Below are 15,900 nucleotides of genomic sequence, written 5' to 3'. Positions count from 1 at the left end.
GTAATATGATAAAGGTCTACAATGGATTTCAGCCCCTTTCAAACCCATCTGGCTAGAGAAATCTGATCACTGTTGTTTATTGTTCCTCCTTGGTGCAAACTGCTAGCAGAGCAGACATTTTTCACTGTAATATCTGGAAGGCTAATGATGAGATCAGGATCAAATTTCGCACATGTGACGACAGTTGTACCAACTCTATGCATTCATGTGCATAAGGCAGTTTGACAACATTGAAGGTGTATTATGGCTAATGTTTAGATAATTTTTGATTTGCCTTGTTATACATATATATATATATATATATATATATATATATATATATATATATATATTTTTTAAAAATAATTTTCATATATTGCTATAATTGTATTTTTACAGGTAACATTAGAATGTAATGATGTCCAATATTTAGTTGAAGTACGGAACATAACACAAAGGATTAGCAGCCTAGGTGAAAAATTGGACAGTGCTGGTGCATTATCAGAACCAAGGGAGAATGCATTTTTAGCTTGCGATTTACCTCCTGATACGTTATCTCGCCTCGATGCTGCTTTAGAAACTTTAGGACGTGTTAGGACATCTACAACATTTCCTAGTTTATCGACTGTTCAAATTAAAGGTTCGTTCAATTTTAAACTTTCATTTATCTTTGAAATATAGAAATTAATTTTTTATTATGTACATTTAGGTACATGTAACATGCTCGATAATTTTTTTGTTTATTTTACAGATCCATGTACAGTTAATTTAGAAGCAACTGCAATATTAACAACAGTTGATTATCATGGAAATGCACGTATAAATGGTGGCGATCCAATAACAGCCGAAGTCGTTCGTGTGATAGAAGAAGAACCATTACAGTGTTCATCCCCTTTAGATACCGAAATTATTGACAGAGAAGATGGAACTTATCATATTAAATTTAGACCACCTGCACCTGGAAAGTATGAAACTTACTTTATGTTTTATATATATATATATATATTTTAACATATAGTGGAGCATCAATTATCCAGATTGACCTTTGCAAGGCCAAATCTGGATAATTTGAAAATTAAAAAGGTCTGTCATATTTTATATATACTGGACATATATATATATGTCCTATCCTACTAAAAGGCATTTGTACCCTATCCTACTAAAGGGAAAATATATATCAATATATATGTGAAATATATATTAATTATATATTTTTTTATTTATGTGATTTGTGTTTCTTCATAAAATAATTAACTATAACCAAAAAATAGGCACTGTAATGTACCAATCACTAGCAGAAAATTACGATTCGTTAATATCAATTTCTAATTTAACTTATACCAATTTTCATCATTCAAAAAAATATTTTTACACAAGAGGTAATCAATTTTAGACACCTTATAATCCAATTCCGAGATGCCACCTGCCAGGGCAACCGGTCAAAAGCACCTACCTGCTGAAAGTGTGTCATAGGCGGCACATCTGCAGCTATCTATACACCATACAATTCCAAGAATCGATTTTTGTGAGATCCTGGATCTTCAGTTTGTATTTAATTCTGTAATTACATTAAAATAAATTGTTTTTATAATTTGTGATTGTTGAATTTTTCAAGATTGCTACTGTTTTATAAATTTTTTAATTTATTATGGACAAATATACAAATTCTACATTCTAGTACTGGACAGCAGGCCTAAATTTATATGTTTTGTGCAGTACAAATTCCAAAAAAGTTAATTAAAAACAAAGATCTACAAAAAATACATTTCCTGTTGAAGGAAAATTTTATTTGAATATTATTTTAGATTTATAAATAGCGAATGTGTTTTTTTTTTTTTAATTGCCTAGTGTTAATGTAAGCAGTTAAAATAGCTGGACATAAAAAAATCAGCATTCAGATAATTTGCCCTGATGAAACACTATTGATTGTTTTAAGATGGTTTTATGATATCCTTATTAATCTGATCGAAATGAAAAAATTCATACAAACATGCTTCTGGTATTTTTTTTTTCAGGATATGATTAATCAAAGATTTTTCCCTTTTGTTTAAATTTAAAACAATGTAATAAGGAATTTATTTAATCCTTTAAACATGAAGCATCTAAACAGTCGTACCTCCAAATGCAAATGCTTCTTTGGATTTGTTCCTTTTTTTAATAATCCTTTTGTTCCTGTCATCTACATTCAGCTATCATGTATACAAAAAATATTTTAAAAACAGTGTATTAGTGACCATTTGGAAATGTCTGCAAAATTTCAAATATATACTTTAGCTTTTATCATCAATTTTGCATCAATAAGATACAAAAATGTAATTTTGCAAAATTTTGATTTCTACTCAGTTGTAATTTAAATAATCTTTATATCATTAAAGCTTGCTACAAAGTTGTGTTTGAAATTTTTTTATTAATCTGTTCTAAAATTAATATTGAGCATTAGCATTTTACTTCCTTTTTTTTCATCAGTAGAAATCTGAAAGTTCAAAATCATATCTGAGCTTTTATTGTTAATGAAATTTCAAAAAAATGGAAAAATATATTGTTTTTTGAAAATTATTTGCTCAAAGAGAAATTCTATTTTTTTGGCCAGAAAAACAAGTTTAAATTTTAAAAGTACAAATATTACAAAAATACACATTTTCACAAAATGAATGTTACAGAATACAACATTAATTATTAAATCTGGAAATAAGATTAACTGTATATTTTACTGTCAATGTAATCAGTCCTATTTAGTTCATCGCCATCCTTATTGTAACTTATATGTTGTTGTACATCAGCAATGGATGTATAGAGTCTGGTAAAATATCTGTTTATCATGTAACATACAGATTGAGTGAAAATTTTTGCACCCACATGGAAAACAAATATATATGGAACCGGTATGTGAAAAACTATCAATTTTAATAAATAAAGAAATGTTAAATAGTTTCATAACTTACAGTAATTTTGTTGTAATAAATGATAAAAATATCTTCCATTTACAGCCCATACAGGCATCAACATATTTCATTTTAGCAGCCAGTTTTTTTTTTTAATGGTTGCAGCGCCGATATGGAATATTTTGACTTAAGTGTTTCATCTGAGTCGATCAATTGTGGGAGGATTATTTCTGAACACTTTTTGAAAAGAAAAAACTGACAACACAGATGTTGGACTTTTCCGTCACTCGGCTTTTTACTGATGCACGGCTTACACACATACAACATAATTAAAAATATTCATAATCTTATTTAAATACTAGCTTCAGAGGTGTGCTGTAAGTGCACCCTCCACAGCTAGGCCCTCTTGGTGGGTCCCTCAGAATGGGATTATTAGGGTTCCAAAATTGATTACCTCTTGTGTAAAAATATTTTTTTTTTGAATGATGAAAATCGATATAACAAAAGTTACATTAGAAATTGATTTCTAGAAATCAATACTAATGAACCTGGATTTTCTGCTGGTGATCGGTACATCCTGGTGCTAAGCTAAGGGGGTCAAATACACACACACACACACACACACACACACACACACACACACACACACACACACACACACACCAAGCCAGACATACATACAAATGCCTTTAGTAGGTTAGGATAATATTTTTTGTTTATTTAATTCAATAATTCTAACTAATGCGCATGCACATACTGAAATTCATTTCCGTGGGTATGGCGATACTAGCGGCCACATTAAATACTTTTTTTATATTTTAAATATTATTTCCTTATTTAATTCTACCACTCACCTGCGACGTTAGAACATAGCAGACGACTGCAGCAGTTGTATGTCAGTGCTACACTAGCGCTTCTTGAGGTGAGAGGGTACTAAGGATGCACTCTACCTACTTAGCCGCTAGTATATTTAGAGCATTTTTTTGGGTTGGGGGTGTGATTTTGCATAAACATTTTTTTTAAATATTATTATTTTTGAATCGTTAACAAATGTACTTATGAAAAATGAGATCTTGATTAGGCAAAATCACAAGTTACTGATGGTGACCTTTCTCTACAACTACACCCCCTTGACCTTTTAGGTTGAAAATGTAATGGCATCAATGCCCTGTACATAGAAGTAATCTGACCAAGTTTGGTCAAAATCAGTAGAGTGGTTCTGGAGATATAAGATGTGAAACACCAAATACACACGCACATGCAAACATTTCCAACCAGATTTTGTTGTTTTTTTGGTTCCTTAGGTGTCAAAACATCAAGATCCAATAAAACTACATATGCCCAAATTGGACCGATAGCAATGCTTTCCCTTCTAAAGGTATAGCGCAAGACGGGAAAGTAAAAATCTGTGAGTGACAAATCTGGTGATGTAGTTGGCCACAGACCACAGAAAATGATTCTCCCTGAAGAATTCATGTAGCAGTAACATTGTGTTATTCGCTGTGGGGCTGTTTCACCATCTTCCTGCAACCAGGATTTGCATTCATCTTCTAGCAGCGCTATGAAGTCAGCTATAATCTACTGGTAGCATTCGGATGTTACTGTTTCCGTGAAAAATAATGAATCTTCTATCTTCTGAAAAATTGTGCACCAGAATCTTTTCTGAATAGAAGAAAAGACCATATTCTCATGGAAAAAGTGAGGGTTCTCTGCACTTCAATATAGATTGTTCTGGCTATTTACAAAGTCATTTAAAAACCGTGTCTGAACACTAATGAAAATGTTATCCAAGATCTGAATATTGCTACAAACAAAATGCATAAACCGTTAATAATAATCGAGTCTTTTTCCACAATCAGGTTATCATAATTCCTTCACAACATGAATATGGTACAGACATAATTTTAATTTCTTTATGACTTTCTCCGCATGATATTCTGGTCTGCTGAGGTAGCCTCATTGTATATTTTCAAGGTGATCATTCAAAGAATGGATGGACATTTTCTAAAGATTCTTTTTAAACTTGACGGCCATACTATTTACATTCATCTACACTACCAGTCTCTCTAATGAGTGATTACACATATAGAGTTGTTTACCTATTGGAAATATTTGATTGAGCAAAAGCTGCAGCAAAGCTCTGGCACTTTAAATTGAACTTTCAAGAATAAATTGCACATGAAGATGGTAAAATGCATGATATTCTTTTTATAGCACACCTGCCATTGACTGACAAAATGTAGAGGGGTTACGTGATTGTTGTATACATATTATTGCTACAAGGTCAAACATTATGAATCGCTCATTAGTGTCAACCTAAAAGCAATTTTCCCACTTTAATGTATTAATAAATTCAGCATTGCATAACTTTACTCACTCGCCTGTATCTTAATCTTAAGTGAAAATTGCTTAATAAAATAATAAATTTTTATGCTTATCACTATATTTAATACTAATATTGTGTTTCAAATGAATTTTATTTTAATTTTATGTTTATTTTAATAATTTTTTATATTGTTCCGACTGTTTATAACACTGATAAACATAATTTTGTTTTCTAACATGCAATATATGATTTTAATTTGTTTTTTTGATGCTGGAAACAAATATGAACTCAGAATCTTTCTATCACCCACCATTTTTTAAAAATTCTTAAATTTTAATCAAAGGATTTTTTTCATTTTTCAACAGATAGTTAGCTTTTTAAGCTCCTATATTGTATTTTGTTAGCTCATTTTTTATTGTTTAACTTTGTTAACATAATTTGTAAGCTATAAATAAACAATACTAGACAAAGAATTAAATCATATCATAGTCAAATATTATGACATCACACCTAATGCTGAAGTGTGAGCCTTCATGGACAAGATTAATCATGTCTGTGCAGGTCAAAACATACAGCTGTAAACACAGTTGTGTTGTTTGTATTAAGCACTGAATTTAGGAATGAATTAATTTTGTTCAGTCGTATTGCTATCTTAAGTTTGTTAACAGTGCGGTGACATAATGTCTCGAAATTGTGTAAATGATGCAGATGCCTTTTGTTATGTATGTGATGAGTTTACCGTAAAATCAAATAGAAAAATCATTTCGCCATTAATTAAAAAAGCATATCATTTGTACTTTCAGTGTAAAATTGGTAATCAGGATAAGATGTGGACTCCTCATATAGTATGCACTAATTTTTCTGTATATTTAAGAGGATGGCTGAAATGTACTCAGAAGGCTTTGCCATTTGGTGTACCTATGGTTTGGCCTGAACCAAAGGATCGTGTGATCGATTTTGTTGCTTTTGTTTAACAAGTGTGTCTGGAATTTCTAAAAAATCTAAACATACTGTAAAATAGCATCATTGCAATCTGCAATCAGGCTTGTACCTCACAGGGAAATTATCCCAGTTCTGAGCCACCTGTGAATGTATGTTTCGAAAGCAGCGATGAAGAATCAGGCACTATTGAAGAAGACAACAATGATTTTGATTTTGAATTATCTTACAATAAGCCACATCTTTTTTTACAAGGTGAATTAAATGACTTTGTGACTGCAAGGAATTTACTTTAAAAAAATACAAAAATTTCAGGCTTTGAAGCCAACAAAAAGAACTTTCTCAGTACTTTATTGATGAAAATAATTTGGTTTATTGCACAAATATTGTTGAGCTTAAGTTGCACTCATGACAAGTTCATAAACCTGAGGACTGGCACCTTTTCAAAGATTCATCCAATTGTAATTTAAACATGGCTCTACTACACAATTTGGAACAGCAATGTGATGAAAGACATTCTTGAAAAAATTAATTATAAAAACATAGCTGGAACATTTGTAGTGATTTGAAAGTTATAGCTATTTTGTTTGGCATGCTGTTAGGCTATACTAAATACATGTGTTTTCTTTGTGAATGGGACAGCCGAACCTAGAGATAAACATTATATTGCCAAAGAGTGGAAGAAACAAGACTACTAACTCCAAATGGGATAAATATTATTCATGAGCCTGTAGTTGAATCCAAAAACATATTTTTATCTCCTCTCCATATCAAGCTAGGAATAATGAAAAATTTTGTAAAAGTAATGAAGGATAGTCCTGGATTTTTCAGACAGAAATTTCTGAATGTAAGTGAAGGAAAAATTAAAGAAGTAATATTTATTGCTCCTCATATAAGAGTTGGTCAAAGCTGATGTATTGAACTCGATGTTAAATAATGTAGAAAGTGCAGGTTGGGCTTCATTTAAAGACGTTTCCAAACATTTTCTCAGCAAACAAAAATCCGACAATAACCACTATATTGTTAATCAACTTCTTACTTCATATAGAGCTATGGGGTGTAATATGTTTTTGAAAATACATTTCCTCCTTTCACATTTGGATTTTTTCTTGGACATACTCAGTGACATAAGTGACAAATGTAATGAACATTTTTACTAAGACACATTTTGGTGATGGAAAGCCACTATAATGGGAAATGGAATACTAGCATGCTAGCCAATTACTGTTGGGCATTAATTTGGAATGTGCCTGAGGCTATTTATAAAAGAAAAGCATCAGCAAAATCATTCTAACACAGGTATGGCCATGCAAAATTATAAATTTTACAGATTTTAACTATATTTTCCCTTTTTTTTTTGAAGTATAATTTATTTAAAACTAAGGGTGATAGAAAAATTGTTTACAGATCTGTAATGTACGCAAAAAAAGCAATTCAAGAAATGGTATCACACTTAAGAGAAGCATCAAAAAAAATTTTTTGTCTATCAGTGTTATTATATTAATGTTTGCATACAGGTATCAGGTGAAAGTGAGTGTTCTTGAACGCCCAGTCAGACATAGTCCTTTAATATTAGAAGTCAGTGAACATAATAACCCAGTTAAAGTATATGGTACAAGAGGTTCAGGCAAAGATGAATTTCTTCAGCCAGTTGCAGTGGCTGTTGATAATGATAATGGAACTGTAAGTATGTTTGATTATTAGATTTTGTTTTTGTTTATACTAATTATTTATAATTTTATAAATGTAATAATTTTTTAAGATACAAGCTGCATGGCTTCTCTAAATTATTTTGGTTCTTGATAGTGTACAAGGGATATCTCTAAAGTAAAGAATGCTGGGAAATTTCTCTCCTTAAGTTTGCCAAACTTGTGTTGTTCATGGTCTCACTAGTAATGTATAAACTCCATTGTTGTCTGTAACTTGTCGTGTTGTAGCATCTTTGATTACGTTATAAAATAAAGAGGAAAATCAATTTTGCCACTGATTGTGAAATACGTGGAATCATAGTTTTTTAAACCATCATAATATTAAGCTCGCTGAAATTCATAGGCAGTTGGTTGGTGTGTATGGTGATAATGTAATGAATGAAAGAAACATCCGAAAATGGTGTGAAAGGTTTAGAAATAACAGAATTAATGTGCATGATGAAGAACATTTGGAGAGGTCCTTGATAACCACTGAGGATTTGTTGAAACGCGTCGATAATGAAATCAGAAAAGGTCATCGCCCAACAATTTCTGACCTGGCTCTTATTTTTCCTGCTGTTTCAAGAGCTGTTACCAATTGCATTGTTCATGACCATTTAGGCTTTAGAAAGGTTTTTGCACATTGTGTGTCTTAACGGAACGTCATAAAAAAACCGAATGGGATCTGCTTCGCAATTTTTGATGCGTTACAAAGAAAAAGGTGATGACTTCCTTAATTCAGTTGTTATTGGCAATGAAGTGAGGATTTCGTATTACATGGCAGAGAGAAAACAGCAGTCAAGTGAATGGCGTCATCCACAATTACCAACCAGACAGGTCAAGCCACAGTCATTTGGACACAAATATTGAAGCTGGTGTATCGCTATGATAAATGTCTTAATTCATGTGGTGATTATATAGAGAACTAGTAAAAGGCAGGTATGTATGTAATTTAAAAGAAATAAAAAAATATTTATGAAAGTTTTCAAAATAAATTTTTTACAATGAACTGTCTGTACTTTAGAGATAGCCTCTCGTTCAATGTCGGCATAAAATGTTGTAAACTTTAAGGAAAGTAGTATTGAAATACATCAATGTTATCCCCTTCAAAATAGATATTCGATCATACTTGTTGAGCTTTTTTTGGTCTTGGTGGTCCAGAATGTCTCCACTGGGATGATGGAGCCTTAGTTTCAACATCGTATCCATAAACCCATGTTTCATCACCTGTTACGACACGTTTCAATAGTTCTGTATCGTTGACTGTTGACGATCATTTAAAAAATGATCTGAAAAAATTTCATGGAATGAGCCAATTGATATCCCAACATCGTCAGCAACTTCTCTGATTGTGATTTGGCGATCATTTATAATCATTAATTTCACTTTTTCCACATTTTCATCAGTTATTGATGTGCTCTGGGGCATCCGGGGCGCTTGTCATCTTCAACGTCTTCAAGACCTTCTTGGAAACGCTTATACCACTCATAAATCCTTGCTTTACTCATAGCAGACTCACCAAAAGCAATATTTAATATTTTTAAAACATTGCTACGCTTTATTCCATTCTTGTAGCAAAATTTAATACAAATTCTGTGATCCATTATACAAATAAAAAATCGCTGATCATTCCAAAACACATGTTATCCTTTTCACAGCTGACAGCAGACTAAACATACAGTATGGCTGAAAATGCACAGATACTTTTTAGACAATGATTACCAATACAACGAAAAAATCCCAAGAATGAGACTAATAAAACCCATGAAATTTCAAAATTCTCTTTTCTTTTTGAACACACCTCGTACTCAAAGTTGAGGAGATAGTCACATTCTCTTGACGTCATATTTTTATATATCTAACTTTTAATTTCAATAATTTTAATTAATATTAATTTTTAATATTTTTTTTTTATTTCTTTTTAAAAATGTAAATTTGAAAATTTTTAAACTTTTAAATTTTTAATCTTTAATAGATTTAATTTTTAAATCTTATATAGTAGGTTTTATATATTATATATTTTAATTATCATTTTGAGTTTAATATGTAATTTGGTAATAAACATTTTATAAAGAAGAATTACAACTGGTGATGTGGGTTGCCATGAAAGTACTATTGTAGACATGAAAAAATGAGGTGAGTGTCATTTTACTTTATTTAATTCTGTACCTGGGTGGATCAGGTTGAGTTTTATGTATATAAATAAATAACTTGATTCACCAAGTATAGTATAAAATTAAATTAGGTAGGATGACACTTACCTTATATCATTGTATATACATAAGAATACTTTCACGACTTTCATGCATCCTCAGTTGATACAATGTTTTTATTGTTCACATAAGATTAGATATTATAAATATACACAATTAACAAAATAAATTCTGATAAATACAATAAAAGTTAATTTTGCTAAAACTTAGATGTAAACTTTAAGTTAAAAATTCCATATATAAAAACATGTTGTCAAATAATAAAAATATTAATTAAAAGTTAAAACTATTTAAGGAGTTTAATCTATTTAAAATCCCACACACTAATATAATATTAGCTAGCCAAATCACCCACACAAATTCATTCTTTTAAAACTTTTTCTTTTTTCATTTTAACTTTTAAAATAAACTCCATTTTTTCAATTCTATATTGCTTATTACAGTTCATTTCACAAATATTTTTACTATAATTTAAACTGTTCAATTTATCAGAAATATTAGACATATTTGAAATACTATATGAAAAAATAACAATGTATAAAATCAATATTTTACTGTTGTTAAAAACTTTTCTATTATTTATAGATTAGTAAAAATGAGTATAATCAATTATTTGTTATAAACAAATAAAAGACAAGTATTCATACGGTATTTTCAGTGATTTTAAGCTTATAATCTATACAGATTCAAGTTTTTTTTAATGTGACAAAATTATGTCAAAATTTAAAAGATTTGAAAATTGGTTTCATAATAAAGATTCTCAAAAACGGTCACTCAGATTCGATTGACAAAAATAATTCATATAAAGCTGGTTCAAAGGGAACAAATCCATTAGATTTGCTGATTTCTGGTACTTATTTAAGAGAAGAATTAATTTTCAATTTAGCTTGTTGAATCTCCATTGATTTCTATAAAAAATGTTATAAAATTATAAAAGATTATTTATCAAAAATTTTAACACATATCAAAATGATAACAATCAATTATAATTGAAATTGAGATATGTAGATGATAATTAAGAAGAATTGCAAATTGAAAATAATAGACTTGTAGATGAAAATTTAAAACGTGGAAGTGGCAAAATGATGAATTAAAGGGTAATGTAAAAAAATTTTAAACCATGGCCAAACCATATTTGTCTACACTTTTTCCACTTGATTAAAGTGATAATTGCCTTTAATGATGCGTATAAATATTATGCTATTCACATTCAATATAGATATTTAATTCATACATTATATAAACTAAAAAAAATATCCCAGTAATAAAATTGTTTTTATTTTTTTATCAAAAAATAAAAGATACAAATAGTATATTACTTCAATCTTGCTTATAAAGATCTTAAATTTAAAAGGAAATGTAATCAATTTAATATAAACATGGATATTAGTGATTTCAAACAAAAGTTAGATATTACCGGTTGTGTAAATATGAAACTGGAATTTTTGTATAGAAAATACATATTTATTGTATGAAAATGATAAAAAATATATTATTCAAAATATTGTCCATCGCTAACTATACATTTTTCCCATCTTTCTGATAATTTATGAATGCTACCCCAAAAAAACCTTGCTCTTTTGAGGCAAACCAGTCATCGAGCCATTTTCGTACATTTTCATAAGAAGTGAAGCGCTGCTCAGCAAGTGCGTGTTCTACCGATGCAAATAAATATTAGTCGGATGGAGCCAAGTCTAATGAGTAAGCCACACGTGATGGTATTTTTCAACTGAATGCCTTAATCGTTTCCTTGACCAGTTTTGTTGTGTGTGATGGTGCATTATCATGAAGCAAAAACACTTTGTGCTGCCTTTTTTGATATTCTGGTCGCTTCTCACGCAATGCTTGATTCAAATCAATCGTTTGTTGTTGGTAGCATTCAGTATTAACGGTTTCACCAGGTTTTAGCAGCTCATAATAGATCACAACCCCTTTGATCCCACCAAACACACAGCATAGCCTTCTTTCAATAGTGTTTTGGCTTTGAAATCAATGTCAATGGTTCGTCTGGAGTTACCCGTGGTCTTTTATGCTTAGGATTCTCAAAGTTGTCCACTTTTCATCACCTATCACAATTTGATGGAGAAATGACTTTATTGTATCTGGCGAGAAGCATTTCGCAAGTGGTTTTTCAGTTTTCTTGCTGTCTTTCATTCAGCTCATGTGAACCCATTTTCCCATCTTCTGGATCTTTCCCACGGCTTTCAGACATATGGAGACAGCTTCTCGTGCTACATTTAATTGATCCGCAAGTTTTTGTTGTGCTTGAGCGTCATCCTCACCAATAATGCTTGCAATTTGCTGTCTTCAAACTTTTTCAACGTTTTTTTTTTATGTGTTTCTCACATCAAAATTGCCATTTTGAATTTATTTTTCTAAACCACTTTGCACTGTGATTTATCCAGAGATGCTCACCGTAAACTTCGACAAGCATTCAATGCGATTCTGCAGCAGTACAGAAATCAATGCTGTCCGCAAATCATAGTTTGTAGGTACAAAACTCGACATGTTCAACGCTAATTAAAAACTCTGCTGTTGCATGAAACTTGTATTGTTATCAGTTGAAAATCTTTGTGCTGTCAAAGAAAGAAAATGTTGCCAGTGATGCGGTTTGACGGTAACTACATAGACAGCTAGGGCCATCTATGGGCAAATTCTGGTTTCATATTTACACACCTGGTATTATATGATAAATACTTTAAAATAAGTTGCAAATCAGGACAACATCAAAAGAGTCATTATTTGAAAAACACGAGGACGTGTTTGACTAACGTGAAATAGAAAACAAACATTAACACATATTCAAGATGATGAAATCGGACGAGTTGGTTAATGTAGGGTCGAAGGGAATACATTATTATTTATGCTTTTTTTTTCTTCTACTAGAACAGAGCAATGTCAATTAAAGCCAATTTAGCAAAAGAATTACACTAGCTGGCCAGACGCAACTACCTGACTAGAAAAACAGTACTAAAGGGCCTAAACAATCTTGTCCAAGTAGATATAATATTCAAAATAATAGCGTATTCCAGACATAATAAGGGAAAACAGACATGACCATTAGAAAAAAAAAACCGGTGTAGAAGTTGCATCTGCTTTGGAATCGATATTTGAAAAGCATAAGATGAAACATTTTCAAACGGATCAGGGAAGGGAATTTTATATCCCTCAAGTGAAAAAGTTATTAAAACTATATAGCATAAATCATTATTCCACTTTTTTAAAAAAAAATAGCTTCCATAGTTGAATGTTTCAATAGATCGTTGCAAATGAAAATGTGGACTAAATTTACAGAAAACTGCAACCATAAATGGATTGATATATCCATTGACGAGCACAATACAGTGCATACAGCTACAAAATTTAAACCAAAAGATGTAAATAGAAAAACTGAACACCAAGTGCTGGGAAATTTAAATAAGAAATATGATAGGAAAAATGGTGTAAAAATTAAATTTCAAGTAGGTTTTACGTTCACATAAGCAAACGTAAAAAGATATTGGATAAGGGTTATGTGACGGGCACTATGATAAAGCAACAGTAATAGGTTACAGGTTGCAGATTTTTTATTTTTTTGTAGTTGTGGAGGTAGCTACTGATTGACAGCTGACATCATGTTATTAGAAACGGGATTCTCCCCATGACATCAGCAGCAGTCTGTTATATTTAATGTATATCCCAAAACATTCAAATGCAAAATCATTATATATTATTTAATGTACCTTTCTAGTATTTTTCCTACTCACCTAAAACCCCTTTTTACTATGTATTTTTCAATAAATATGCTCCTTAACCTTGAAAATTTAACTGAAAACCCACCCTGTTCAAGTAAAAACATACCTCAGGTTCAATAACCAAATGGAAATCATTACTTTCAGTCAAAATGGCTATAGTACCTGAGGTTTACATACTGCTAATATGAGTCTTAAAATTGACTTTAAAAAATTAATATATATATATATATAATGAGATTTGTTATGCTTTGATAGGTGAGGGTAATCTTCCTTGTTTGCCCTTATCTGCTTAGCTTCCTGTGATTTCTGACTGTTTCCAAGATTAAAGACTACAGTAAAAGGTCAAAGATTTTCAGAAATCACTGATATTCAGCATAATACCTAAAGGAGCCTGAGTATTCCGGAAAACACTTCCAAGCCTGCTTTTAGAAATGGGAAACTTTCTAAATCGTTGTCTAGGTGCATAATGGGAGTATTTTGAAGGAAAATGTAATATAAATGTAGGTTTTTTTACTGTGCATCCCAAGAATTAAATTTGTCTTATAATTCAAAAGTGTCTGCTAGTTAATCCCTTAGTAAATAGCAGCTTGATGGAAAAACCATATGCATACAGGAAAGAACCCCATTAACAGTTAATTTACTGAAGTTTGGACCAGTCCAGAATTTTCAAAATATATGTTTCTAAACAATTCATAATTTATCTGTTAAAAGACAACAAATATGTTTATTTTAAAGTATTTTATTTTTAGCAAGGTTTTCTGTTAGCATATTCAGCTTTATTTTTAGCCAGGGTTAGTTTATAGCCATTAGAAAACAAAGATGGTATGTCAAAATGTTTATCGATTAATGTGAAACAAGTAGGTTGTATTTCCCAATTGTACAGTCATTATGGCAAAATGCCATAATACAAATAATGACTGAAACATATACAAAAAAAAATAATAAAATAAAAAATAAAAGGTTAAAGAATTATCATTCATGGAGATGATTTAAACAAGTATTGTGTTTGTTTTGGAAAGAAAGTCTGACCATCAAGGTCAATGAACAGTCCAGCCAATTTTGACAAAACATATTTTGGCCTGTACATATTTTAGATGCATGTTGTAAATAAATAATTTATAAGATTATCTGAAGCAGTTTATTGATTACAGAATATGTTTTTCTGATTTTTTGTTTATTTCACTGGTTCAGTGTATTTTACCATCCTTACTGTTTTGGATTAATATTTAACAAAGTGTTGGTAAATGTATTATTAAATTTTTTTTTATTAGGTTTATGTTGTTGATACGGGAAATTCGAGAGTTAAAGTTTTAACTACCGACCTTCATCTAATAAAGCATCTTGAATGCGGTGGATTATCAGGCAGGTCTTGTACCGGTATCGCTGTCAATGATTCTGGGGGTTGGTTGGCGATTATAAATTGGAGGTATTAATTATTATAAGTTTATATATCTGTACGTATGTTCTATTTTATTGTTCTGTTATTTATCAGCTTGTGTAAATTTCTCTTGTTCTCTTTTAATTGATGTCAAGAAATTTTTTTTAAATATTACTATATGTGGGAAGAAAGGGACTAAGAAACTGGAGAAATTTGAAAACTTGGTATGAAGGATGTTGGAGAATATTAAATGGACAGACAAAATGAAAATTAATGAAGAAAGTGAACAACAGTGTAAGTTAATTTGAAATTTAAAAGTTTGTGAAATTTAAATGATTCAGTACACCAAATTTTATAATGAAATATTTTTTTTATAATAAGGTATTTTAAATCTTGAAAAGTTTTGTCATATTTTTGATTGTCCTTACATTTGCTTTTGTTATTAGCTAATGATACTGCTTGCAGATCTTTTTTTTAAATTAGGCAGTCACACATATTAAGAATGCGATTAAAAAGCATATGTTACTTGAATCGTGTCAGTTCATTAGTATATTGTTTTTGTATGTTTATTATATATTTCATAAAGTTCATAATCGTATAAGGTACGGTCCTTTTACTTTCCGTTGTTGTTTTGTAGCAGATACAGCAAGTTATAAAGAGAAAGTATAAAATTGATCCAAAATTTTGATTTAGAATTTTTTATAGATTTTTGGCATTTCATGGACCTCTTTGAGTCCAAAAAACATTAAAAAATGCATAAA

General features: G+C 30.5%; 1 protein-coding gene across 2 annotated transcripts in view; it reads left to right on the top strand.

The window, feature by feature from the left end:
• Positions 1 to 15,900, top strand: part of LOC142333958 (tripartite motif-containing protein 3-like) — a 92,390-nt gene that overhangs the window by 52,047 nt on the left and 24,443 nt on the right. For both annotated transcript variants that reach the window (XM_075381603.1, XM_075381602.1), the window contains 4 exons: positions 379 to 619; positions 731 to 944; positions 7,644 to 7,809; positions 15,033 to 15,187. In XM_075381603.1, the coding sequence (XP_075237718.1) occupies positions 379 to 619; positions 731 to 944; positions 7,644 to 7,809; positions 15,033 to 15,187 (776 nt within the window). The remainder of the gene's footprint in view (positions 1 to 378; positions 620 to 730; positions 945 to 7,643; positions 7,810 to 15,032; positions 15,188 to 15,900) is intronic.

This window comes from Lycorma delicatula, chromosome 13, assembly GCF_047948215.1.
Source record: "Lycorma delicatula isolate Av1 chromosome 13, ASM4794821v1, whole genome shotgun sequence".
Classification (NCBI taxonomy): domain Eukaryota; kingdom Metazoa; phylum Arthropoda; class Insecta; order Hemiptera; family Fulgoridae; genus Lycorma; species Lycorma delicatula.
The sequence above is the reverse complement of the archived record's forward strand: the minus strand, read 5'-3'. Positions and strand labels throughout refer to the sequence as shown.